A 25959-nucleotide genomic window follows, 5' to 3' on the forward strand; every position below is an offset into this window, starting at 1 on the left:
ATAATAATGATATTTGGGGCAGCTTTGTCAAAAGAGCTTTATGAAATACAAACATTTCCATTAAATTAAAAATATATTGTGTATGGTTGTCAAATTGGCTTATGGTTGACAGTTTCTAGAATACACCAAGATAGGGATCCCTGGGTGGCGCAGCGGTTTGGCGCCTGCCTTTGGCCCAGGGCGCGATCCTGGAGACCCGGGATCGAATCCCACGTCGGGCTCCCGGTGCATGGAGCCTGCTTCTCCCTCTGCCTGTGTCTCTGCCTCTCTCTCTCTCTCTGTGTGTGACTATCATAAATAAATAAAAATTAAAAAAAAAATAGAATACACCAAGATATATCAAAAACCCCTGGAGGGAAAAAAAAAACATGTTGGGTGCTATGAACTACCTGGAATTCTATTTCTATTTGACATAAATTACTAACTCTAGATTTAAAAACCACTTTGGATTCCAAAATCTAAATTATTCAAGATGGGTTTTTGAATGACAGCAAACTAAAAAAAAAAATCTCATAGGCTTTCTTTTCCCTTGACATTAAAGATGTAATCCATACTTTTAAATTTCTTGTTTATTTTAGCAAAAAGGGGATGTTCTAAATTGAGAAACCACTGAACATCCTAAAATGTTTTAAGCTGAGAAACCATTTTATAGTATCTATTGAAAAATCAGGCCCATTACTAAATAGTTACTATGTATTTGTGTAAGCTTCTATTGCTAGGTCTCGTAGTGTGTGTGTGTGTGTGTGTGTGTGTTACCTATTCCAACAGAATTTAGAGCTAAAGGTGTTCTTACTTCTTTACAGTCCTAGTCTTCGAGTGGACAATCTGTTTTGTCCTATAGACTTTTCATTCAATGAATAATTCAGACTCAAACTGCATATTGGTAACTATATTTTAAACCAAAAAAATTCCTCACATAATAAATACATTTTATGCACATTAACTTCAAATTTACTTCAGAAAGCTATTTACAATATAAATAATTATAAATGGGAACACTTTGCAAGATATCATTGACATAGCTAATATTTTCTACTTTACATTCCAAAGTAAAAGTTCAAATTACAGATTTATACTACGATGTCACTAAAAACTATACATTGCAAGATGGTATTTGAAATATTGGCAATGAGTATCTTCTTTCACAAATATAATCCTTTTTATAGCATGTCAGTCAAAAAACAAACATAAAATATTTTATCTTTTTTGAAGTGCCTACTTATAAGTTTCACTTTTCGAAATATTTCCCTTTGGAAAAAAAAACGGAAAAAAGTTACAGTACTTCTAAAAATTTTTCCACGCCAATTTCATTTCTTTTGAAATGTAAACACACCAGGGTTGTTGGTGTAAATCCAACTGTGATTAAATGTGTTCCAGATCAGCAAATTAGGACAAACTCTCCACTATATAGGTGTATGAAAGCAAAGTCCCATGCAACAAAATTGCAATAAATAAAATTGTGTTTGGTTCAAAATTATTAGGAATTCTTGTGTGAACCATCAGTTTTTAAGGAGCACAGCAGAACAGAGTCTTGTTACTTGCTTTACATCTGTGTGTGTGTATGTGCACGCGCACACACACACACACACACACACAGCCTTTCTGCACACAGTCCTAGAGAAGGAACTCTGAACAAACCCCTATTAGAATATGAGCACAATATCACTTTTTGAGTTAAGTGCTACCCGTACAACTCTTGTGCACAAGAAATGAGCACCACATGGTAATTTCCCCCAAGAACATCATTTTCTATGTAAGATACCCTCTGCATGAGTCAATAGTCGTTCTGTCATTCAAAGTTTAGAACAATGTCTTATCCTCCACGCATGTCCCAGTAAGAACTAACCAGTAGATTTTGCTGTTTTAGAGTCAAATTCCTATTCACAAAAACTGACATTTACATGAAAGTTGAATCACTTATTTGGAGAGCCATAGGATTTACATTCTTTAAGTCATTCAGAAAATAGAATGTATATCTATGTTGTATGGTTTGAGTGGACTGGGGAACCAAATCTGGGCATTAAAAATTTCTTTTAAATCAAAGAAAGTATATTAAAGTGTAAGCTATTCCACTGGGCAAGGTAAGTAACCCCAAAATAACCAAATCTTCAGTTTTCCAAATATCAGCATTCACTCTGTCACTTCCAAATACTACTAGTACTAATAGAATTGCACTGAGTATCTTAGGAATGTCCTGCTCTTGAAAGAGAGAGAGAGAGAGCTATAAAATAATATATCTGTATTCAGAATGTCTCTTTAGCTATAGTGTCTTCTATCAAACTTATTTGGTCTAGGTCTTGGGGGTAAAAAGCCTTTCTTTTTATTTTAAAATAACTATGCATATTTTCCAAATGACCTTTTATTGAATAGATCCTTATCCTCCATTTAAAAAAGAAAAGAAAATGGAGCATATTATCCTTTTCTGGAAGATCCCATTAAAGCTTATTTTAAGTGGGATTCTCTGCCCAAAGGCAGCATGTGGCAGCAGGGTGTAGAGAGAATTAAGAGTAGTACCCGATGGAAATATTCTAGCCCTATAAAATATAATCAAGAGAGAATAAGTGGGTTTTCTGTATAAACACTGAAAGCAAATTACCTATTGCATCCTGTCTCATTGTGAATGTCACATCAGCACTGTATCATATTATCCTAGATCAGGCAATTACAGTTAAGAAAAGCTAGCCCCTTATACTCAGCATAGTATATCAAAAGATTTGTGAAACTGAAGGACACCTAAATGTCTAACCTGTAGTAATTATGACATTAATATTATGCCTCCAAAAATAACACATCAAATCTGTATGTTCTCAATAATTTTAATAGAATTTTCTCAAAGAACATTGGGGAAATATTATTTTATTCCTTTGGTCATCCAAATTTTTAAAGTAGGTATGACAGGTAGATAAAGAAATTCCTATTAGAAAGCATGAATTTGTATCATCTAATCAATTGCTACATATTATACTAGTAGTTGGATATAGCACATTTTTATGAAGCCCCAAGGTGATATAAAAATCATACTTCACTCTATTTCAATCTAGTATCATGATTCTCAACATTTGGCAAAGTGATGAAAATCAAGAATTAAAACTAAAGCAGACTTAAAGTTATTGGGAACATACATATTTTTATCGCTCATATTTTACAAAGACATAGAAAGATGACATCTTCGTTATGAGGAAATATGTTCCTGGACAGAACAAGATAATGTAGATTATAAAGACATTCTAACACATTTTTGTATATATTAAAAAGGTAGTTTGTCATAAACTGTCTCATCTTATTTTGGGATCACTTTGTAATAATCATGCCACAATGCAAAAATTGTAAGCTTATAAATACTGTGGGCCTATAAGACATCACATGTCATGTAATAAATCTGCCACTATAAAATTATTGACGTGTAAATTAAATAAGTGGTTTGTATTTAAAGCTGGGTTAGCCTACCAAAAAAATTTTTTTCCTACCAAAATTTTTAATTAGGATGTAGCATAATTACTTCTGTCTTCACTTAAAAATATTGGTCATACCATTTTAAAGAATTTAATTCTTTCTCATTACCCCTATTTGTAGAGTTCATAATTTATTTATCATCAATTAACTATCTGCCATTTTAAAATTTCACTGAAATCTCTTTAATGACATTCTTTTCTATCGTATCAGTTCCTTTTCCTTGATTCTTAAGATTCTATTTATTTTATAGCATCTGTCCCTGACATTTTTGGGAGAATGTATATCCATCAGTAAAACCCACCTGCATAGATGTCCTTTCCCAAAATACACCATATTCTTCAGATATTTGTGTCTTTGAACCACTTATCCATCCACAGGATTCCCCCCAAAACTTTAGCATCCCTAAAACCTTACTTTGTGTTTCAAATTGTTCAAAAACCCAGGGGTTTTTCATGAATATTTTTCTCAAAATCACGGAACATTTTTGCTTCTGTTTTAAAATGTAGTTTTTATTGTTCATTGAACTTTTTTGAAAGTATATATGATAACCGCTTTCTCACTTGCACCTTTTCCATTTATGACACAAATGTCACTGTGTCATAACCAAGAAATATGTATTTAATTTCACGTAGCCTATTTTCTCATGTACAAACAACCCAGTATTCATCTCTCAGATTATCATCATTCAGATTGTCACCTATCTATAAACTGCCAAACAATTGTGTTAAATGATGGACATAGAATACTAATCCCTGAGTGGTCAGTGTCATGTTCTGTCTTCAAAATTATCAGTCCATTTCTTCTAATACATTCCCCTCCTTGCTGATGGCAAGAGTTTCAGGCATGGGACGCCTAAGAAATACTGTCTATGAAACTTCTCTAATCACTCATGTCATTTTGCTTTGATTACTAGAGAATAGTACATTGAATAAATCTTACTTATTGTTTTACTCCCTCACCGGTTTCTACCATCTACATTTGGGCTCAACCAGAAAGTTGACTATAACTACGCATGCCTACAAGAGCCCATGCACCTGCTGCAGTTACAAAGCACCTAGACCTCTGTAAGAGTGCAGAAAAGTCAGAATGATCCACCTTGACAGCCGACAGCAGAGAGGTAACCGGTTGACCAGTGTAGTTTTGTCACACTGATGATCCACAGAATCATGGCACGTCAGAACGGCCATACAAAGAAAGAAACTAGGACCCATGCATGCTCAGTGATACATCGAAATTCCCAAAATAAATTAGGGGTCAGAACAGGAACCCAGAGGTCCTGCACTCTAGTCTGCTGGTTTTTCTACTGTATCACATGAACTTAAGACCAAATTTGTTGTTTTCAGCGTTCACAGACCATAAGGAAAATGAGCGCTTTGCATCCTCCTTCAATGGAAGCACACTCTTGCCCTTTCAACCACTTGTCTATCAGCCCACGCTTTTATCCTAGGCTCTCTCCTGCGGCTTTCCACATGTTGTCACATTTGCACATCTGTGCTTTGAAATGTCTTCACTTATACTGCTGCCAGGTAGAGCTCCACTGGCTTGCCTTAGTTCTTTTTTGCACTTACCAGCCTCTTTTCTTGGTGAAGCTGTTTGAGTGTTTTATTTGGTTGGTTTTATAAACCCCAAATACATTGATTACATATTCTGAGCCTTAAATTGTGTTGAGCTGTCACTTCATTTCTCTTTGTCTCTGGCCTTTCCGTCTTTACTAAACTATTTCCAATCGGGCACACCAGGTTTTTGATGTGTGTCCCAACATCTCGGTGATTTTACTTAGAAAACCCTTCCTGCTATGTCAGTGTGATCCTGTTCCTTGTCTAACTCAGAAGTAAGGTGAAAAATCACCACTTCCTGATTGCTTATAATGGATACCAGGTGGAAACTCATTCTTGTACCATATCCAGAACCATTTCCCTAATTTATGCCTGAACCAAATGAGCTGGCTGGTTGAAACCACAACGAAGAAACCAGTACAAGATGTATCTCTCTCTTTCTTAGCTATTTTAGGAATGGAAATTTCTTTAATAAGCTTAATGTGCTAGGGTTAAGAAAACTTACCCATTTGGGCTGTATTTAACGTATATAGTCTACATTTCTGCATATAAAGTTTACACAGCAGTTTGTGGATAGTGGTCTGTGTGTATGAGGTTTACTGGGTCATCACAATGCAATGCTGTCTTCCACCAGTCCTTTCATGTGGTATATATGCTCACTTAATCTACAAGAGTACTTTCCAATTCAAAATTTATCTATTCTGGTTCCCATATAATTAAAGGGGCAATTTATGTATTCACTTTAGCTCCATTATCTGTGTGTAACCCTGAATGCTAGTGCTCTTTGATTTTGCAGGAACACATGTCAAATATCCAGTAACTTAAATCATCCTCTCTAACCATCTGTGGCATAGTAAATGCTGGTAATGGGGCATTAAACTATAAATATGTTTCAGAGATCCTTAAAGAACAAAATATTTTAGAAAAACATCAGCTTCCATTGGTTATTATAACAGATGTTCCCTTGTGTCCTTGTGCCGGGTCTGGCTGCATCCTTAGATGGGACGTTACATCAAAGTGTGAGCCATTACAGCCCAAGGAATAGTTTCTAATGGTTTCACTGTCATATAAGTGCTCCAGGGCATATCCAGTTAATGTGTACGCATGCTTATCAAAATACTGCCGGTGAGAACCAAAGCAGTTTGGAGAGACGGCAGGATGGTCTCCTGCTGTCTGATGTGGAGACATATCCGCATGTAGATAGTCTTTAGCTAGGATCAAACTGGATTTTGAAATGCGATCCGAATTGGGGCTACTTATTCGAGACAGTGCAGTGGGACTGTTGTCATAGTCATTTTCGTGGGGGCTCAGCATCTTTCCCTCTCTCTGCTGGATGTGGTCACATGGTGAAGTGTTGGCAAGAGCAGAGCCGTGACAGACTTCGCCTGCTGGTGGGGGCTGTTGGTAGTTTGCAAAACAGAGGGAGTGTTTTTTCCCAGCTCCATTAATGGAAGCCAGTTGGTCCGGGGGGGCTTTCCTTAGCTGCAGTCTGTTCTCTTCTTCTTTAATCATTTGCTGGGTGGCTCTTATCAGAGTTTCAATTTTGCTAGGTTCGTGTGGGCTACTTTGATACTGCTCAGGGCGATACCGGTCACCTGATTCGCTGGCAGACCCAGGGTCTGGAGAACTGACCACACTATCTTCATCCCAGTGACCTCGCCCTAGAAATCAGAAAAAGTAAAAAGTAAGTGGTCTCAAAATTCATCCCCCAAAATGTCAGTGTATTTCTTTTTCCTCTTAAAAAAAACTTTTATTTTTGATTTTCAATATGGGCACAAATTTTTGAAACAGACACAGGATCACATGACAAGGCATCAATATATCGTGCTGGCAGTCATGGTTCTCAGTGACTTTTAGGTGCGGATGAAATTTACCACAAGCTTTTTAGAAGGTTCATGGGTTGTGGATGCCAGTTAGCAAAATTGCAGTGTGTTTATACCTCTCCATGTATGCATATCATTGGCCCTGTCTGAATGTAAATAATAAAAGAAAAATGCATAGCATCTGGTTTATGATATTTCCTAGAGAAATGGCATGTTAAACTGATGCTTAGAAAATGCTTTCCACTGGGTTTGAGGAAGACAATAATAAAGACTGGACTACTTTCCCAATTCCAAATAAATCATCTAAAATGTTAAAATTATTAAATGTATCATAAAGAGAGTTACAATAAAGCTCTAATGTTAGTTTTAAAACTATCTGAGGGTTAAATATACATATACATACATTTATATATACATATAAATATACATATATATGTATTTATCTTATTCCAATCAAAAATATAAATATTGTCTCCTCAAATCCAGAGATATAAATCTCAGTTTCACATATGCTCACATGATAACTTTGGTATCTTAGATTATTTCTGAAGTAAGGTAAAGAATAAATAAATATTTAAAATGTTAATAACAATCTGTTCTGAACCAAGGAGAGAGACCTAATGCAGAGGAACAATGCATCTGAAATATACTCCATAAACTGCATTATTCTTAAAGCAGTGTGAAGTCCGTATAAAAAGGGAAAAGAAAAGCAGGAAGGGACATATGAAAGCTGTAAACTGCTTAATGCAGAAGAGAAGCCCTGGATCACACTATTCATTGCTTTCCTTTTCCTTTTTCTTCTTATTTTATTTCTATTATTTTCTTCCAGCCCTTGTAGGTTAAGCCAGGATTTTCGCTTCACTCCATTCTTTGGCAAGCAATTGCCCTTTGCCCTGGGTTTCCATTACCAGCCTACCATACTAGAGAAACTTGAAACAAAGGCAGAAAAATAAAAAGCAAAAACAGAAACAAATTAAAATCCTTCGTGGAAGGCAGTCAGTGCCTGGGTGGTATTTGACAGGAAGCCTATGGGTGAGTACAGCATTGTCCAGCACATTTTCCATCCTCAAGACCCAGCAAGAAGAGAAATATCACCCCATTAGATCAATCTTTATGTCATTGACTTTTAATGCAATAGGGAGGGGGTCAGAGAGCTGCCTGGCCCCAAGCTTAGAATGGACAGAATGGGCTCTCCTTCACCACTTGGCTTTGAAATGAACAAAGAAGGGCGTTACTGACACTAACGGCTTCAGCCGCAGTGCCCATTTCTATGTGGTCGTAAGACTGCATAACAATCCCAGGGTAAAGTTTCCATGAGTTCTAGACATCACCCCATCTTTTACTCACAGAAGACATTGTGGGTTGTCCTAATAACGCTGGAAGGGGCTGGTGACCAGTATTGAATGCTCAGAGGGCCAGGAGGGTTAAAACACCTGTGAAGTGAGTGACAGGCCATAAGGCAAAGCCTGGCCTCCCCAACAGGTCAGTGGGGCCCTCATTGAGAAGCATTGCTAAATGAGCCCCAAAACTACAGAGGTCCACTTTTGAAGCACCAGACTACAGAAGAAAATAATACATAAGACCTTTAAACACATACATCTTACAAGTTCAAGAGACTTACTCCACAGTTGACTTTAATTTCTATACTTTTTATGATGTTTGCAAAAGGAATAATTTTTACTCACCTCTAAAATATAAATGCATTTGGCAACCATTAAGCAAAATCAATACACTTAAAAAGAGTGGGTTTGGTTTATAAAATCCGACTGGTGTTGAGTTTCTGATTTGTAAATTCAAAGGAGAAAACCACTAGGTCAGTCCCTTCTGTGTCAAACCTAGAATATGAGAAACTTGCCCAGGGGCCCAATGCCACCAGCTCAGAAGTCATTTCAGCTGCCCTTACCGTGGATCCTGTGGACTGAAGCGATGTGAGGCATGCTGTTTTCATAGGCTTCTCTGCTTTCTGGGGAAGACTTGGTCAGGGGCAAGGCTGCCCGAGAGCCCCACCAGGGCTCCCTCCCGGACTGTGGCGTTCCCAGGAAGTACCTGCCTGCCTCACACCGGCCTCCCTCGCAGGCCTGGGTGTGGAAATGCCTCTCCTCCACCAGCCTGGAATGGTCCAGTGCAAAGCCGTAGCAGAGGGAGCTGCGATCAGAGAACTGTCTGTAGGCGCATGATGCATCATGCTGAGAGCCCGGCCTCTCCGAGGGGTCCAGGAGCTGTGGAGAGGCTGTGTCGGTCAGGGGACTTCCACCCCACTGGCTGTCGTGATCAGATTCAGATCTTTCCGTGTGAAATCCCGAATACTGAAACCAAGAGAGTGAAAAAAGTACATTTCAAAAAAAAAAAATATATATAGCCTTTTTATTCCGCTAAGAACTACGAAGGTCCTATTGGGCTTAAGGCAACAAAATAAACTCTACAATCTCTAGCACCACGCTGGGCACCCCTGACTTGGAATCACTTAATCAGTCATGGTGCCTCAAAAGAAAATCCTATTAGCTGCTGAAAGGAGGTAAAAATAATGAAGGAACTAAATACCAGGCACTGTGGGAAGTGTTTCACGTGAGTGACCTCACCTAGTTCTTTAGTAACCCATTGCATGAATAGAGACATAAGACCCAAGAGAGAAAATTATTTGCTCAAGGCCACAGGTTAGCCGGTGGCAGAGTCAAGATTCAAACCCAAGTCCTCCATCACCACCCACATGGTATTGCCAAAGGGAGGGTCCAAGAATGGATCCTATGTTTTATTTCAATTTGCTGTTCAGATTTTTTTTCTTATTTAAAAAAAAGACAAAACAAAAATAAGGCTTAAGGCCCGAAGGGCTGCACCTTCACTCTTCACACTGGACTGTTAACTCTCTGAGGGCCAGGCTGGCTACCTGATAGGATAGTTAACAAAGGCTTAGCTAATTCAATCACAATATAACTTTTCAAAAGACTTGCCCGTGTTGGCTGAACCTATTCACTAGGATATGTTCCTGGCTTCCTAAAGTAAGGCTTCAGGTATGCATAGGATCATAGGACAAAACAGCTGCAGGCAATCCCTGTGCCTTGCTGGAATCACGCTACTCACCTGTTGCCAGAGTTATTTGATCTGGTGTTGAAAGAAAATGTAAAAGGTTTTGGCAGACCTCCCTAGGAGGTATGCTCAGTTCGAAGTTCCTCACGAGCCACTCAAATTAGTAATATAATTTCGACTGGTTTTTGGTTAACTAGGCCAAACACAAGTCTAGGTACCATACAGAGATTACCCACCTTGCTAATAATAAATGCCATTTATTGAGAACTTACAGTATGTCTGACAGTTGCTAAGAATTGTACACATATTATACCATTGAATCCTCATAGCCACCCAGACAGTAACATATGTCCATTTTACAGATGGGGAAAGCGCATCACTGAGAGTTTTAATAAGATGGAATGGCCACCTCACAGTCTATCTGGTCTCAAAGCCTACGCTCCAACCATGATTTTACACATGAGAGAAATCATTGTCAAGGAAGAGAGGAGAGAAAAAAGGATCGATCCAGTGTCAGAGACATTTCCAGAAAAGCTTCAGGTACCAAAATACAGTCTCTGGAATCAAAATATGAGTCCATTACATTTTCTTTCTTACCCCAGGAGAAAAGGGGATGGATGTGTGGTGCTGTGGGAGGCCCAGGAGAAATGCAGGCAGCTCTGCCTGGGGGCTCTTGGAACCAGAGAGATGAGATACAGAGGTTCCTCTGGGGGAACTCCAAAGTATGCTAATAACATAGCATGTTCAGGAAAGAGTTCTACACAAATTTCGAGATCTTTCTGTTACCATATCTAATTATCACTTTAATTATTTTGTGAATGTATATAGGGACTATCAGTATATTCCATCAAGAAAAAAATAGTAAATGTAACTTCTTGCCCTGCAGAACTGTAAGATGAGCACAATGAGGCATACCGAGGGCCACGTCCCCTACATCACACCTCCACATGCTATCAGCCCTTTCACCCCATGAACACCAGCCTCTCACTTTGTATGATGTCACCTTCACTTTCGCCAAGTAAGCATGGGCACCCCTTCTCCTAATCAAGGGAGAATCAGAGTGCTCTACATTTGCCCTTTGGTAACACCATTTGTGCACTTGCCTAGGAAAATTTTAGACCACTGGTGCTCTTCCAAGCTAGGAATTGCCCAGACTCTGCTTGTTTTGATAAAAGTATAAACCAGGCCTATTTCTGAAGCACTCTAGTCAAGACTTTTGAGCCTTGTTGAGAGGGGAAAAGGCTTTCCCTGAGTGTATATGGGAAAGTGCTATTGGCGCAGCAGAGAACATTATGTCCTTCGCTCACAAAGAAAATTCAACACAAAGCAACCCTGACATACATGAGGTACACATTTCAAGAGCACCCAAAGAAGAATTTGATGGATAAGCCTCTTGTCAACAGTCAGGAAGCGATGACAGCAAGTACACTGCCTTTGAAGCAGGCGGAAGTTGGGTGGTTGAGTTAGACCAAGAAGATCTGACACGGCTTTAGAGGTACAGAGGAAAAGCCTAGGTGCAAACCTTGTTTTTCAAGGCCTAAACTTGCACCTGTGTGTACCATCAACCCTCTGAGCCACAGTCACCCCTTTAAAAATGAATATGAGATGTAAACTCTGTTGAGAATACTACAGACCCATGAATTGATCTGAAAAATTTCAGATGTTCATCAGCTCTTAAGGAAAAAGAGAGCAGAAAGGAAGGTGGGCATAATGTGCCACACAATCAGTGAAAGTTGCATAGGAAGGCTTCTGGCCTTCCTCAAACCTACCTTTGCTGCCTACTACACAGTCAATCTTGGTCAACTGATTTAATTTCTTTTGTCCCAAAAGGAGAAGGCTCATGATGACACTTAACTTACCAAAGGCCAAACCACAATGGGGACCATGTGACAGAAGAGGAAATAGGGATAGGGAGCCAAGAGAACCTGGTTCTAGGTGCATCCCTGCTTGTAACTCTTAGGGTAAACTTAGACAAATTACTTTACTTTTCTTAGCCTCACCCGTATAATGATACATTGGATTAGATTAGGTGCTCTCTTAACTTGTCTTTCACCTTTAAAATAATATATGATACAATCATTATTTGATATCCTTTCTAGTGTTGAAACATGAGATTCCTATGCCTGCCTTTCTATTTCACTTATTTAAAAGAGATAAATTATTTAGAACTATAATCCAAGTCCAAGAATTTTTATTGTCATGGTTATAAAAAGAAAGTTGTTATGTAAGTTTTATTTTACTATTATGTAAATTTTACCCCCAAGTGTCCCCTTATGGCACAAGTTTTATAGGAACTGCATGATGCCTTTTGGTCAATAAATTATTATATTCTAGAGGCTTCTGGCAGGATAATGGCAGCCATTTGAATCCGTACCTCTTCACATATCCTAGCCACAGAACAGAGTACAAATTGAATCACCCATAACCCATACTATCGGCATTACTTGGAAGCCGAGAGTATGCTAAACTTCAGTTTATAAAAAATAAAAATAAAAAGTCAAACAACAACCACTATGAACCTTTGGGTCCAGAGAGTAGGGTAAGGGCAGATGTAAGAGACTCTGAGAGAGAGACAGAGACAGAGAGGAGAGAAAGAGAAGTTTGAGAGAGAGAGAGAGAGAGAGAAAGGAGAGAGAGAGAAGTTTAGGACACAGGCAAAACAGACAAAATTGTCCACAGAAAGAAAAACTACACCACAAATAAGTGCCAAAATGAGAACAGAAGTCAGTATGGTAGTTCATGGTACTAGCCCCAGGAAAAGGGCTCAAAATCAAGCAAAATCTAAGGTAGCAGCCTGGGACAAGTGTCATTTTCATAAGAGACGAATGTAAATTGAGAATGGGTTGGGTCCATAAAAGAGATAGCAGTGAAAAGAAAGGAGGAAAAGGGGGAAATTAAGGATCCAGAAGACAGGAAAGAAAAACAAAAGACAGGAATTCCTTCTTTCTACTGCCTCTGTACCATCATCATCATCCATGTACACAACTGTATTTCACAAAATTGACAAGACATGGTGCTCTTAAAATAATAACCCAACCTTGAAGTGTTGAGTAGGGAAAAAAAACTAAATTCACTATAAAACTCCTGTAGGGGGGAAAAAAAAACCATGAAATGGAAATACAATCATCTCAGCTGTTAGAAATTCTCATCAAATAACCATCTATGTCACAAAGGAAAGTTGTAAGACAATATACGAAACTGAAATAAGTACCTTTGACGAGCAGACACGACACACTTGAGTGCACACACTCAGAATCAGAAATTTTAAAACTAAGAAATGGACCCCCAAACCCCACCCAACAACAACAAAATGGGGAAAAAAATGCAGGGGAAACTGACCAAATTCAAAGAAATTGAATAAATGAAGAATTAGCTACAAGTTGTGAAAAGGGTTACAGATTTGAATGAAAACTTAAGGAGGGAAATTGAGGATGAGCTGGAAAACATGTAAGGAAACAAAAATTGGATACAGAAAATTAAAAGGTCAAAGTGGTTGAAAGAAGATAGAAAGGTTAAAGATATGCAAAGTGTTTATGTAGAAGGCAAAGGAACTAGAATTGTTATAACAATTTGAAAAATGAGAATAAAGTGAGAGAGAGAATCTGTCTGCCCAACTTCAACACTTACCATATACCTAGAATAATCATAACTGTGTGGTATAAGTAGAAAAATATATTTATAGATCAATAAAACAGAATACAGAACCCATAAAGAAACCCATATAAATATGCCCAGATGATTTTTTACAAAGGAGCAAAAGCAATTCAGTGAAGGAAAGACAGACTTCTCAACAAATGGTTGCCAGAATAATTGGACATCTACAGGCAAAAATAAAATGAACTTCAACCCATGTCTCATAACTTATATAAAAATTAACTCAGGTGATTTCTCCATGAATCTCTTCTGAGAAAGAAATCTAGAGGACAAAGTGAAAGAAGAAGAAATGGCCAGTTCTCAGGGACTGCTGACATTCAGGGATGTGGCCATAGAATTCTCTCAGGAGGAGTGGGGATGCCTGAACCACACTCAACGGGAACTGTAGAGGGATGTGATGTTAGAGAACTACGGACACCTCCTCTTCTTGGGTCTTGTTGTATGGAAGCCAGATCTGGTCATCTTTTTGGAACAAGAGAAGGAGCTCTGGGATGTGAAGAGAAAGGAGACCATAGACTTCCACCCAGGTATGTGAACAGAAGTGTATTTGGGGTGATCCCAGGAAGCTCAAGGAAGGTATTAAGAGAAGGGAGACGGAAGCCAAGGAAGCCAAGATAGACTCTGTTAGAGTCTGATTCATTTATGAATAAAGAAAATGTGTGTTGTAAAAAAAAAAATTAACTCAAATGAATCACAGACATATATAAAATAGAAATATATAAAAGACAAAATATAAATATAAAATTGTAAAACTTTTAGAAAATGACAAAAAAGAGAAAATATTTAAAATCTGGGGCTAGGCAAAGACTTTTCAGACTTGGTACCAAAAATATAATGCATTAAAAAGTTTTGATAAATTGGACTTGATCAAAATTGAAAACTTTTGCTTGGTAAAAAAATCCTGTTAAAAGGATGAAAAGACAAGCTGTGGACTAGAAGAAAACATTTCAAAACTATGCATCCCAGAAAAGGACCAGAATCTAGAATATATAAAGAATTCCCAAAACTCAATAATTCAAAAAAAAATAGGCAAAAGACACGAAGAGACATTTCATCAAATAGATATACATATGACAATCACATGAAAAGTTGTTCAACATCATTAGCAATTAAGGGATGCAAATTAAAACCATAATTAAATATCACTACCTATTAGACTGGACTAAAATTAAAAATAGTGAAAACAACAAATGCTGACAAAGATGCAGCAAAACTGGATCACCCAAAAATTGCTGGTGGGAATGTTAAATGATACAGCTGCTCTGGAAAACGGTCTGACAGTTTAACAACAACAACAAGAACAAAAACCTTAAACATACAACTACCATATGCAATCCTGGACATTTTTCCAGACAAATGAAAATTATAGTCATATAAAAACCTATACATAAATGTCTAGAACAGTACTTTTTTCCACTTTCTGGTCCTCTTTTTTTAAAAGATTTATTTACTTATTTGAGAAAGAGAAGAAGCACGAATAGGAGGGGCAGAAGGAGAGGGAGAAAGAGAGAATCTTAGGCAGATTTGGAGCTGAGCTCAGGGGCTTGATCTCAGGATGCTGAGATCATGACCTGAGCTGAAACCAAGAGTTGGACGCTTAATGGACTGAGCCTCCCAGGCAGCCCTGTGGTCCTCTTTGTTATTGTGCTCTTTCTTTTTTAAGTTATTTTTAACTCTTGTAAAATGCACATAAAATTTCCAATGTAACCCATTTTTAAGCCTACATTTCAGTGACAGTGAGCATGCTCTCACTCCTGTGCAACCATCAGCACCATCCATCTCCAGAACTCTGTCCTGCAAAACTGAAACTCTATAGCCATCAATCAATAACTCCCTATTCTCTCCCCCCACCCCTTCTAGCCTCTGGAAACTACCACTCTACTTTCTGTAAGAGGAAAAACAAATGAATCCCAGGAACCCCCAAACTGGCCTATCATTGGGTATTCTCAGAACCTGGCCACCTCACAGATCTTTCTGACGCATATCTAATCACACCACTTTCTTGCTTCAGATCATTCTTTTCTTATGTCTATCTGCCTATGCATCAAATAACACCTCAATATCACCTACATACAGAAAAACTACAGGAGATGCAAGGAGAAATAGGAAACTAAGAAACCACTCTTTCAGTATAAGACAAGTAAAGTAGTTCTTTTTTAAAAGACCACAGAAGACAAAAAAAAAAATCAGTTAAATTTTAGGGCTATCAATCAAACTTTACACACAGATAATACAGAATAAACCTTCGTGTATATGATTAATCATCAAAATTGACCAAATAGTACGTCACAAAGGGAGCCTCAGGTAATTTCACAAAGTGCAAATATTATAAATAACACTTTGACAATGATGAATAAAAAATAGAAATCAAAACAATTTTTGACTATAAAAAATAGAAATTCAAAACAATTTTTTATAAAGCTCTTTCACCCAAATCCCCCCACTACCAAACCATTAAACAACTCTTGGGGAAAATGGGAAAATACAAACATAAACTATAGATTTTTCTGGGGAAAAGATAGTGAAGATATTATGTCTGGACTTAGAGGATACAAAGCTTTAAACACCTAACTTAATAACAATGAGAGAATAAAAGTAAGTTCAATTCTCAATTCAAAAGCTAGAAAGAGAAAAGAAACCAAAAGAAAGCAAAATGAAAAATAACCAAAAGATATAAACTGATTATTCACAAAAAAAGCAAAAACTCCTAAACATGTGAAAAAATAGTTAACCTCTTAATAAAATAAATGCAAATTAAAACAGCACTGAGATACTATTTCTTATCTGTCAGACTAGCAAAACTTCGGAATCTTGACTGTACACTGGCAGAGTGTGGGGAAGCAGCTGCTCCCACATATTGCTGGTGGGAATGCAAGTGGATACAATTGTTCCCCTACCGAGGAGGGCAATTTGGCAATTCTTAACAAAAATTGCAATTTCCAGGGCGCCTGGGTGGCTCAGTTATTTGAGTGACTAACTCTTGATTCTGGCTCAGGTCATGATCTCAGGGTCCTTGTATTGAGCCCTGTGTGGGGCTCCTCACTCAGTGTGGAGTCTGCTTGAGAATTCTCTCTCCCTCCACCCCTCCCTGCACTCTCTCTAAAATAAATAAATCTTTAAAAAAAATTTTTTTTAACTGCAATTTCCCACTTCTAAAGAATCATTAGACCAAGCAATATACCTTGAAGTATTAAGGCTTAGGTAAAGAGGCATAATATATGGAACCTACTATGAAATGATTCAGAAAAAAATAAATAATGAGGAAAATGGAGAGGAAAAGAGAGAATCAAAATGATAAAGCAAATATAGCAAAATGTTAACTACTGGTGAACCTAGGTTTCATATGTGGGAATAATTTCCTATCCTTGCAGCATTTCTTTATGTATAAAATCATTTCAAAACATTTTAAAACTTAAAAATCCCATATAGTACACTGATTATCTTATTTTTAGAATAGAGACAAAGCTATTAAATGAAATTTTTTTTTTCTGAAGAAATGGAAACTTGCCCCAAAAAGCTGTAACTTAATTATATAGATATTTTTGTTTTTCATTAGTGGTGATTAATATTTTGTGCATAAAAATGTAATTTTAAGTTATCAACTAGGGATTCCACTAGAAACGACATTGGACTCAGATATGGAAGACCCTAGTCTGTATCATGTGGCTATGCAGTAGTAAACCTATGTACTACTGCATGACATGTACAAAAGACCACTTTCATTGGGTCTTGGTTTTCCCATCTCCAGAATAGGAACAGACTATCTACATTGTGGGATTGGAATGAGGAGCAAATAAACAACACATAGCAAAGCACTCTTAAAAATGCAAACATGTTCCAGATACATATGTATTATGAAAATGCCCTTAATTAATAACTTTCACTTGGGTAAACAAGAATGGTTATCCTACCACCATCTTGTAAAAACTGTTTTTTCCATAGACTATATTATCTAGAGGACATATTTTTCAGTCCACTCAACAGGTATGTAAAAGATTAAAAAAAAAACATATATGTTAGAGGATAAAGAAATCAGGCCACTGGCCAATCACCTAAATACTAGTAGGTGTATTCCTTCCAAATACTAGTATTCCTTCCAAATATTCTAATTTTCAAAGCTGAAATGAACTTTGGTACCATTGGTTCTTATTGCTTAAGCTTTGGTTCAAAGCTCAAAGATGTGTTTTAAGGGTGGAGAGATAATGGGAATCATGATGGACTGGAATACATGCAAGCCCTGTAGACGATTTCTCTAACAATTTTTGGCATCCATACTATTTTCTAGTAAAACAAAATAATGTTTTAGGAGCTATAGAATATCTGCCAGTCTTTGAAAAGGTAAGGGCACTTTTTCCTATGTATAAGGCTAATAACTGAATGATTTAATTCCCTATTTTATTTTTGTTTAAAGATTTTATTTATTTATGCATGAGAGACACAGAGAGAGAGAGGCAGAGACACAGGCAGACGGAGAAGCAGCCTCCAAGCAGGGAGCCCGACATGGGACTTGATCCCGGGTCTCCAGGATCATGCCCTGGGCTGAAGGCAGTGCTAAACCACTGAGCCACCAGAGCCACCCATAATTCCCTATTTTATTTAATTAGGTTAATCAAAGAAAGTTCACTGAAAATTAATTTTGGGTTAATTTTGCTGAAACCTCTGTTTTTCTTTCTTAGAAAATGTTTTGTCATTCTGAATACTCCGCACCTTAACTTATCCCTATTTCTTATTTAAAATTTAATTTTCAAAACAGACATTTATATTGGCAAACTAAAAAATAAGTCATATGAAAGATGCCCTTGTTCTCATGAGATATAAAACTAAATGCCACCCACCAAAGGTGGGCTAAAGCTGGCAGGCAAAGAGCTTGGATGACTGCCAGAAATGGATGTCAAATGACATCCATACCTCCCAGCTCCCCTTCTTGGGATTCAGTTCACAAAAGGATCTTCCCTTCCAGAACAGACTGATACCTCATCTGGTTAAAGGTCTAAGCCATCAGCTGGCACTTAATATGCATCCAATGGGAACTCTGCAATAATTCATCCTGTGATACATTCTAATATTTATTGAGTGCCTACTATTTGCAGAGTAGTATGCCTGGTGATATGAGAAATGCAGCCCCACCTTCACACTAGTGACCAGAACATAAACAGTGCACAGAACATAACTTTAATACAAGTTAGAAAACGGCATAGGTCCTGATTAGGGAGAAAAGCAATATAGTTTAGGAGTTCAAAGAAGGGAGGCACTTCTCTCTCTTAACACTGTAGTTGCTTGGGAAGGTAAACAGGAGTTTATGACTGATCAGGAGGCAATGGACTGTATGGTTGGCATATGCTAACTAATATCCATAACAACAATAGCTACCATTACCAAATACTTGCTATGTGCTAGTCACTGCTGAGATCCCACGGACATTATCTTATTAAAGGCTAGCATCTTAAAAGTATTATTAATCCCTTTACAGATGCAGCAAATGAAGCTCAAAAAACAAAAAAATTGCCCAAGGCCACATGATTGTGACATTTAAGAGGAGGGATTCAATTCTAGAGAGCCCTTGCTCCTTCCCATTCTCCAGACTCTTCTAGAGACATGGTGTATTTAGATACTGAGACAACAGTGTCCCACCCTCTACACAGTAATGGTGCCGGGTCCCCAGGCGTGTCTTCACAAAGGAGACTTTCTCTAAACACTATGCTACAGATCCTTGGGCGATGTCCTCTCATCACAGAAATGTTTTTCCACCACAATCCCACCCACAGATAGTCTTCCTTCAATACCAGTCATGAGGTTCCTTCCAGGCAGGTGCTCTGCATTCATCCGGATGTGCCAGCAACCATCCAACTCAAGGAAAAATGCCAGATGTTCCAACAATAGATGTTACAGTTATCTATTTTTATTCTGGCAACTCATTGAGGTTTTTATCTAGCTGTAAAATATATAGAGAGACCCTCTTATGGTAAAGTCCTGTTTTCCATGAAAAACTTTCACTCTATCAGGCATGAGCAGCTTTCCTCTTGATTTGTGTCTGAACCATGAGAAAAAACATCACAGATGCAGACTGCATTGTACTGAGAACATATGCATGCTTTTAAATCACTTTTATCTTACTTTTTACTAATGTAACCCTGAAACATAAAATATGTTCTTTTTTTTCATTCACTGTTATGGGAAGAACAGATGGTAAAAGGGTTAGATTAAAGTAATACAGCATGTCCATTAAAATAACCCCCACTGCTGGGGATGCTTCCCTCAAACAGGAGTTGTGTTTACCATAAAGAACGGCTTTGGCTTAACACAAATTGGAGATTGCCAGGGGTTTTCTCAAGGATAAACAGAAGGGTAAGAGAAAAACTAACATCAAAATCAAATGCATTTTAAAACAACAATTATGCAGGTTATTTTGCTAATCTGAGAAGCTGAGTGAAAACACGTGCCTGTGATAATGTAACAGAACAGCAGTGAAATAATAGAGGCCGTTTCTAACTTGAAAAATTGTACTACCTAGAAGTCATAACTAACTGAAACTGCAAAGAGGATATCAAGTAGACATTATTTTCTACATTCCTGCACTCCTACTAGTGGTAGGTAGAAATTTCTTGCTCCACTTATTTCTAAGTTACCATCTTATTAATCAACAGCAAGAATTATTCTGTATAGACTACACATTAAGAAAAACTAAGTATAACATTAACTGGCACACAGCAGCAAAATATTTAGCACTGGAAAAGAAAATCCTTATGAATTTTTTTATGAAATCCAGTTTAATTTAAAGTTAAGCTCTAGGGCAGCCCGGGTGGTTCAGCGGTTTAAGCGACCCCTTCAGCCCAGGGCCTGATCCTGGAGACCCAGGATCAAATCCCACATCAGGCTCCCTGCATGGAGCCTGCTTCTCCTTCTGCCTGTGTCTCTGCCTCTCTCTCTCTCTCTCTCTCTCTCTCTCTCTGTCTCTCATAAATTATTTATTTATTTATTCTCATGAATAAATAAATCTTTAAAAAAAACATTAAGCTCTAAAATAAACGTCCTCAAGAAAAATTAGAGAACACATTTTAAAAGAAAAAAGAATCAGGTGAGTCACATCCCAGAGTCAAGGATGGTTTTACTAGAACTGAGCAATAAAGATTTCCATTTATACCATAAATAACTAGAAAGCAAATACAGACTCAAAATTCAGACTCAAATTTAGCAATTTTAAATACTTTGGCCATTTCTTCCTTCATTTGGAAAATGGTATTGTCAGTTTCTCTGTTTAAAAATATGTTCACAGGATTTTCTCTCATTATTTTTGTGATTTGCTCCACTTATAACTATAATTTATTGTAACATTGCTTTTAAATTTAATCCACATTTTAGTTATTTTTAGCTCAAAGAATATTCTGGTGAGGAATCTTTCACACCTGTGAGTTCCCTGATATATTTCATGAAGTAGAAACATGGGAAGTTTTTCAATGTGCCTCAAGGACGGTTTGGAACGTCATAGGCCTTCTCTTAATCCACCCCCCACAGTTACAGAAATGTTCCTGGGATCTGGTTCACTCATTTTTCTCACAGAAAAGTAACCATAGTTGACATCTCATTAGCTGTCAGGGTGATGTGCAGCTGGAAGGCAACCAGCACTCCGGACCTGAGGCCAGATTTCCTACAATGTAATTCTATAAGGAATCATATAGTCCTATAGGGCTCCATATGGAGAGAGCTGTTCCCAAACCACCAAATCCACAATCCACATCCTTTTGTAAATCCAAAGGTAAAGTCCTAAAGGCTTGCAGGCATTTTCATTACACTGAAGATTTTAAACAGGTAATAAACATATTTCAAGAAGCATTTAATTAAGCCTTTTATGTCATGGCATATGCAGCTGCAAATGATCAAGAATATCCCAACTTGCATAGATAATACAGAAATAGCTCTAGCCCACTGGGTAAATCCTGGGTTTCTAGGACCAGTAATATTAGTTTTAATGGTGATGTTCTCCCAAGATAGGCTTCAGGCATGAGCCAGAACCACTTCCATTCTTTCACCAATGCTCCAATTCACCCCCTGATTTTTCACATGGAAGTGGCAGATTAGATGGACATGAATTAGATGGGAATAGGTGGTGCCACCTGTTCCAACCTCTTCTTGCAGCATTGTTGGGTCTTCTACTGGTTTATTCTGGGTCTGGACAAAGGTCTGGCTTCCCAGGCTACTCTCGACAGTGTCCTAGAAGTGGGCCAACAGACTGGCAGCTAGAGTACCTGCTTTCTGCCCGCTGGAAGAGATGATCTATCAGATTTGCAATTGTATGAAAAGAAATTGAAGCTCAAAGACCCTCTACCAAGTTAAGCAGTTTTCAGTGTGGTATCTGTAAAAGGAAAAATGGTTCTATTTTTTCTTCTGCTAAGCCAAACACATTAAAATAATGAGAAAAATTAAAATAGCACAAACTATTACACAATATAAATCGGAACCTTGACCTTCCAGAAAATCAGGGCAATTCAATGTAGAATAATATGCTAACAGATTTCCTAACAATTGTGAAAGAAGGAAGAGTTAAACCTAGATTTCTTAAAGATATCCAAATCTAACTTTCTTAACTCTAGAAGGCTCCCATTATGGGTGGGTCAGATCCCACCATAAACTGTCAAATAAGGCATTGCTGTCTTTAATTTCACTATTTAGTTTTAACATATTTTTATTTATAGTTTTTGTTAAAATAAATTCCCCTGGATACATTTTGATGGTAGATGCAGCCATTCCCCTCTTCTCTGTTCAGCTGAGGAGCAGAATTGCAAATTCCAGCTATCATTTCCATTAAGCCTAAAGCAAAGGCTTTCCACTTGATTTAGCAGCACTGTTTTACTTGCTGCCTTTTTTTTTTTTTAAAGAATTTATTTATTTACTTGACAGAGAGAGCACAATCATGGGGAGAGGGAAAGGGAGAAGCAGACTTCCCGCTGATCAGGGAGCCTGACTCAGGGCTCCAATCCCAAGACCCTGGAATCATGACCTGAGTTTAAGGTAGACACTTAACTGACTGAGCCACCCGGGCATGCCAATTTTTTTTTTGACACTAACTCTTCCCTAGATTCACACCATCTTATGTTTTGACGCAGATGTGTAACATGAATTATGCCTTATAACCAGGAATCTGTGGAGATGAGAGGTAGTCTGCAGTTGTGCTTTTGTGGGTAGGTGGGGATTTAAGAAGCTCTGCAGACAAGTGGACTCTAGCTAGAGTGGAGAGCTGTTGTAGGGGCTATTGGAGCAGATGGGGGTAAAACAGGCAGGGGCGGACATGTAACCTGGATCACATTTGGAGATTGGATCTCATACTATAACCAACAAGGAGCCTCTGTAGAGTTTTTAAAAAGATTTTTTTATTTATTTGAGAGAGAGCTCATGTGCAAGAGAGAGTGCAAGCAGTGGGGAGGGACAGAGGAAGCCGAAGAAGCAGACTGCCTGCTGAACAGGGAGCCTGATGTGGGGCTCCACCCAGGGACTCCAGGATCATGATCTGAGCTGAAGGCAGATGCTTAACCAACTAAGTCACCCAGGTGCCTATGTAGGTTTTTGAGGAAAGCCAGGGGCAGAGGGTAATGAGGCAAGTATATGCTGAAAATGATTTACTCTGGCAGGAATGATCAGAGACTGAAAAAAATAATGACACACATGAAGTAGTCTAAATGTGATGTCCTATTCCAGAGAGGCTGGAACCAGAAAAAGACAGTAGGAATACAGTAGAAGAAGAGCTAAGGATCAAGAAATATCATGAAACATGACCCTCACAAGGCCCCTTATGTTCAGAAGATCAAAAACCAAACCAAACCAGCAAACAAACAAAAAAACCAGTGTTTTAAGAGAATTTACCCTTTCTTATAGAAGAAATCTATCCCACATAGAGCATAATATTACTAAAGGTATAATACAAAAAGTGCATATGAATTATTAAAAGAAGAATAAGAGAGTGATCTGGAAAGTATCTACTGAGCATGGGGAGGTGAGCCCTTGAACTAGGGATGAATCTGGAAACAAAGACAGGTCTCTGAGATGGAAGACATGTCAAATGGCATTTCATGCACAGACTCTCAGATGTCAGTGCAATTATTTTGTATTCAACACACACACGCACACACACACACACACACACACACATCAGTTGTCACATCTCTCCATTGTTGCATCAAAGATGAGGTGGGGACATGGAGAACAGAAAGCCCACTTGATAGGTGGCTGGTTCTCCGTCCCTAGAGTGAGAGCCAGAAGAATGCTCATTCAAAGTTTTACTCCTGCAACTCATCTAATTTACTCTTCCACATCTAAATCCTCCTCAGCACCTAGATATCTGATCTGTGCTGCAGGATTTTGCACCTATGAAACCCTCCCCAGGCTGTTTTGCATGTGTATCTTCTGCCTTTTTACATAGGTTATAAATTCCTTAGTACCAGAATGTTTACCCTCCTTGGAGTTTTTATATCTCTATGGGCAACCAACAAAGTATTCTCACACTTTTTAATGTAATCATCCATTCATTCATTCCATTAACATTTAGTGAGTAAATATGTGGAAGATATCATACTAGATGCTGGGGTGAGGTTGATGCAGAGATAGACATGGTTACTACTTTCAAGGAGATTATAATCCAAGAGAGGAGACACAACATATATAGAAGGTAGATGATTCTAAATAGAGAACCAAAGGAGAAATGTAATCCAGTTAGATTTCATGAAAGATGTAGCATTCAATCTAGGCCTTGGAAGATAGGTAGAATTTTGAAAAACAGGGCCAATGCAGGCAGAAATAAATGGACATACACAAGTATGGAGGCAGGGAAGGACAAGGGATTCAACAAATAGTGAGCAGAGTGATCTGGCTGCATCACGGGGCTCTGGTAATTTAGGACCCAATTATGGGTGACCTTGAGTCACAGCCAGAACCATGGCAGGTCTCCAAGCACTGACATGATTGATGGTCTCTTCAGGTCAATCTGGAGAAGCAGGGAAGACTGTAAAGGAAAATGTCCCAAAGTAGGAGGGAAAATGAAGATACCATTGTAATCTTCTAGAGTGAGAGAACTTCTAGGACACAGGTAATGGGAGAAGGGTAAATGGGTGAGAAGCTAAAAGAGCACAGTTGGGAGATCAAGCATGGGTCCGGTCCTTGAGGAAGCAGCCATGAGCTCAAGATCTTTATTGACTGGCATCCCATGGCCCCACTGCTGACCTTGCAAACAGGGATAAGTTTGCACCTGCTGATAACTCCCCATGACACATAAGGTCTCTAGGCCTCAAAGCCATTAGTTCTCTCTCGTCCATTGCTGGAAGGGCTTACCAACCCCACCCACTGCACACACTACCACAGCTACCACCACATGCTTTTATCACATATATGCTACACTGCATTTAAATTATCTTTTTAGGGGATCCCTGGGTGGCGCAGCGGTTTAGCGCCTGCCTTTGGCCCAGGGCGCGATCCTGGAGACCCGGGATCGAATCCCACATCGGGCTCCCAGTGCGTGGAGCCTGCTTCTCCCTCTGCCTGTGTCTCTGCCTCTCTCTCTCTCTCTGTGACTATCATAAATAATAAAAAATTTAAAAAAATTATCTTTTTACATTTTTAATAATATTTTTTAAATTTTCAATGTAAAATTCTTTACTTAAATTCAGTGTAGTTAACATAGACTGTATTATTAATTTCAGGAGTAGAATTTAGTGATTTATCAGTTGTGTATAACACCCAGTGCTCATTCCATCACTTGCCCTCCTTAATGCCCATCACCCAGTTACCCCATACTCCCACCCATCTCCCTCTAGAAACTCTGTTTGTTTGCTAGAGTTCAGCATCTCTTATGGTTTATCGCCCTCTCTATTTCATCTTATTTTATTTTTCCTTCTCTTCCCCTGTATTCATCTGTTTTGCTTCTTAAAATATATATATATATATATCTTGTTATATTTTTATCTCCCCCAGTGAATCTGAAGCCCTCTGGGGCAAAGACTATATCTCCAGAACTTAATGTATCTCATCACTGCCTTATTTCTTTCTCTACCTACCCTATCACCTTCATGGGCTCAGCCATCCATTAATCTTGGACACCACTGTGCTCTTGCCTCAACCATGTGCCAAGAGAATAAAAAGGCAGAAGCTATGGCTTTGAGGTCCCACAACTGACCACACCTTACAATTCCTCTCTAAAATGTTGCCTTGTCTCCCCAACAAGACCATGCATATGGCTCCTTAAAGACCCACCTTGAGTATTTTAGTGTACCTAATAGTTATTTAACTACATATAAGAGTTAGTAAAAACCAAAGAATAAATCCATAACAGAGGTCTCATCTTACTGAGCAGAATTTCTTTTAAAATAATACTCAGAGTTTCATTTATGAAGGTGGCTTTAAAAGATCATAAAGGACTACTCTATTAATCTCCTGATATTTCTGTAGGAGAGGGAGACTAATCTCAA

The 25959-nt window shown here is 38.2% G+C and overlaps 1 protein-coding gene across 1 annotated transcript in view; it reads right to left on the reverse strand.

Moving 5' to 3' along the window:
• Positions 1–874: 874 nt before the first annotated feature.
• Positions 875–25959, reverse strand: part of SIM1 (SIM bHLH transcription factor 1) — a 72841-nt gene continuing 47756 nt past the window's right edge. The window contains exons 11-12 of the mRNA XM_072738036.1: positions 8736–9138; positions 875–6670 (exon numbers count right to left, since the gene is read on the reverse strand). Coding sequence (XP_072594137.1) covers positions 5940–6670; positions 8736–9138 — 1134 coding nt within the window. The 3' untranslated portion in view covers positions 875–5939. The remainder of the gene's footprint in view (positions 6671–8735; positions 9139–25959) is intronic.

This window comes from Vulpes vulpes, chromosome 1, assembly GCF_048418805.1.
Source record: "Vulpes vulpes isolate BD-2025 chromosome 1, VulVul3, whole genome shotgun sequence".
NCBI classification, from domain to species: Eukaryota; Metazoa; Chordata; class Mammalia; order Carnivora; family Canidae; genus Vulpes; species Vulpes vulpes.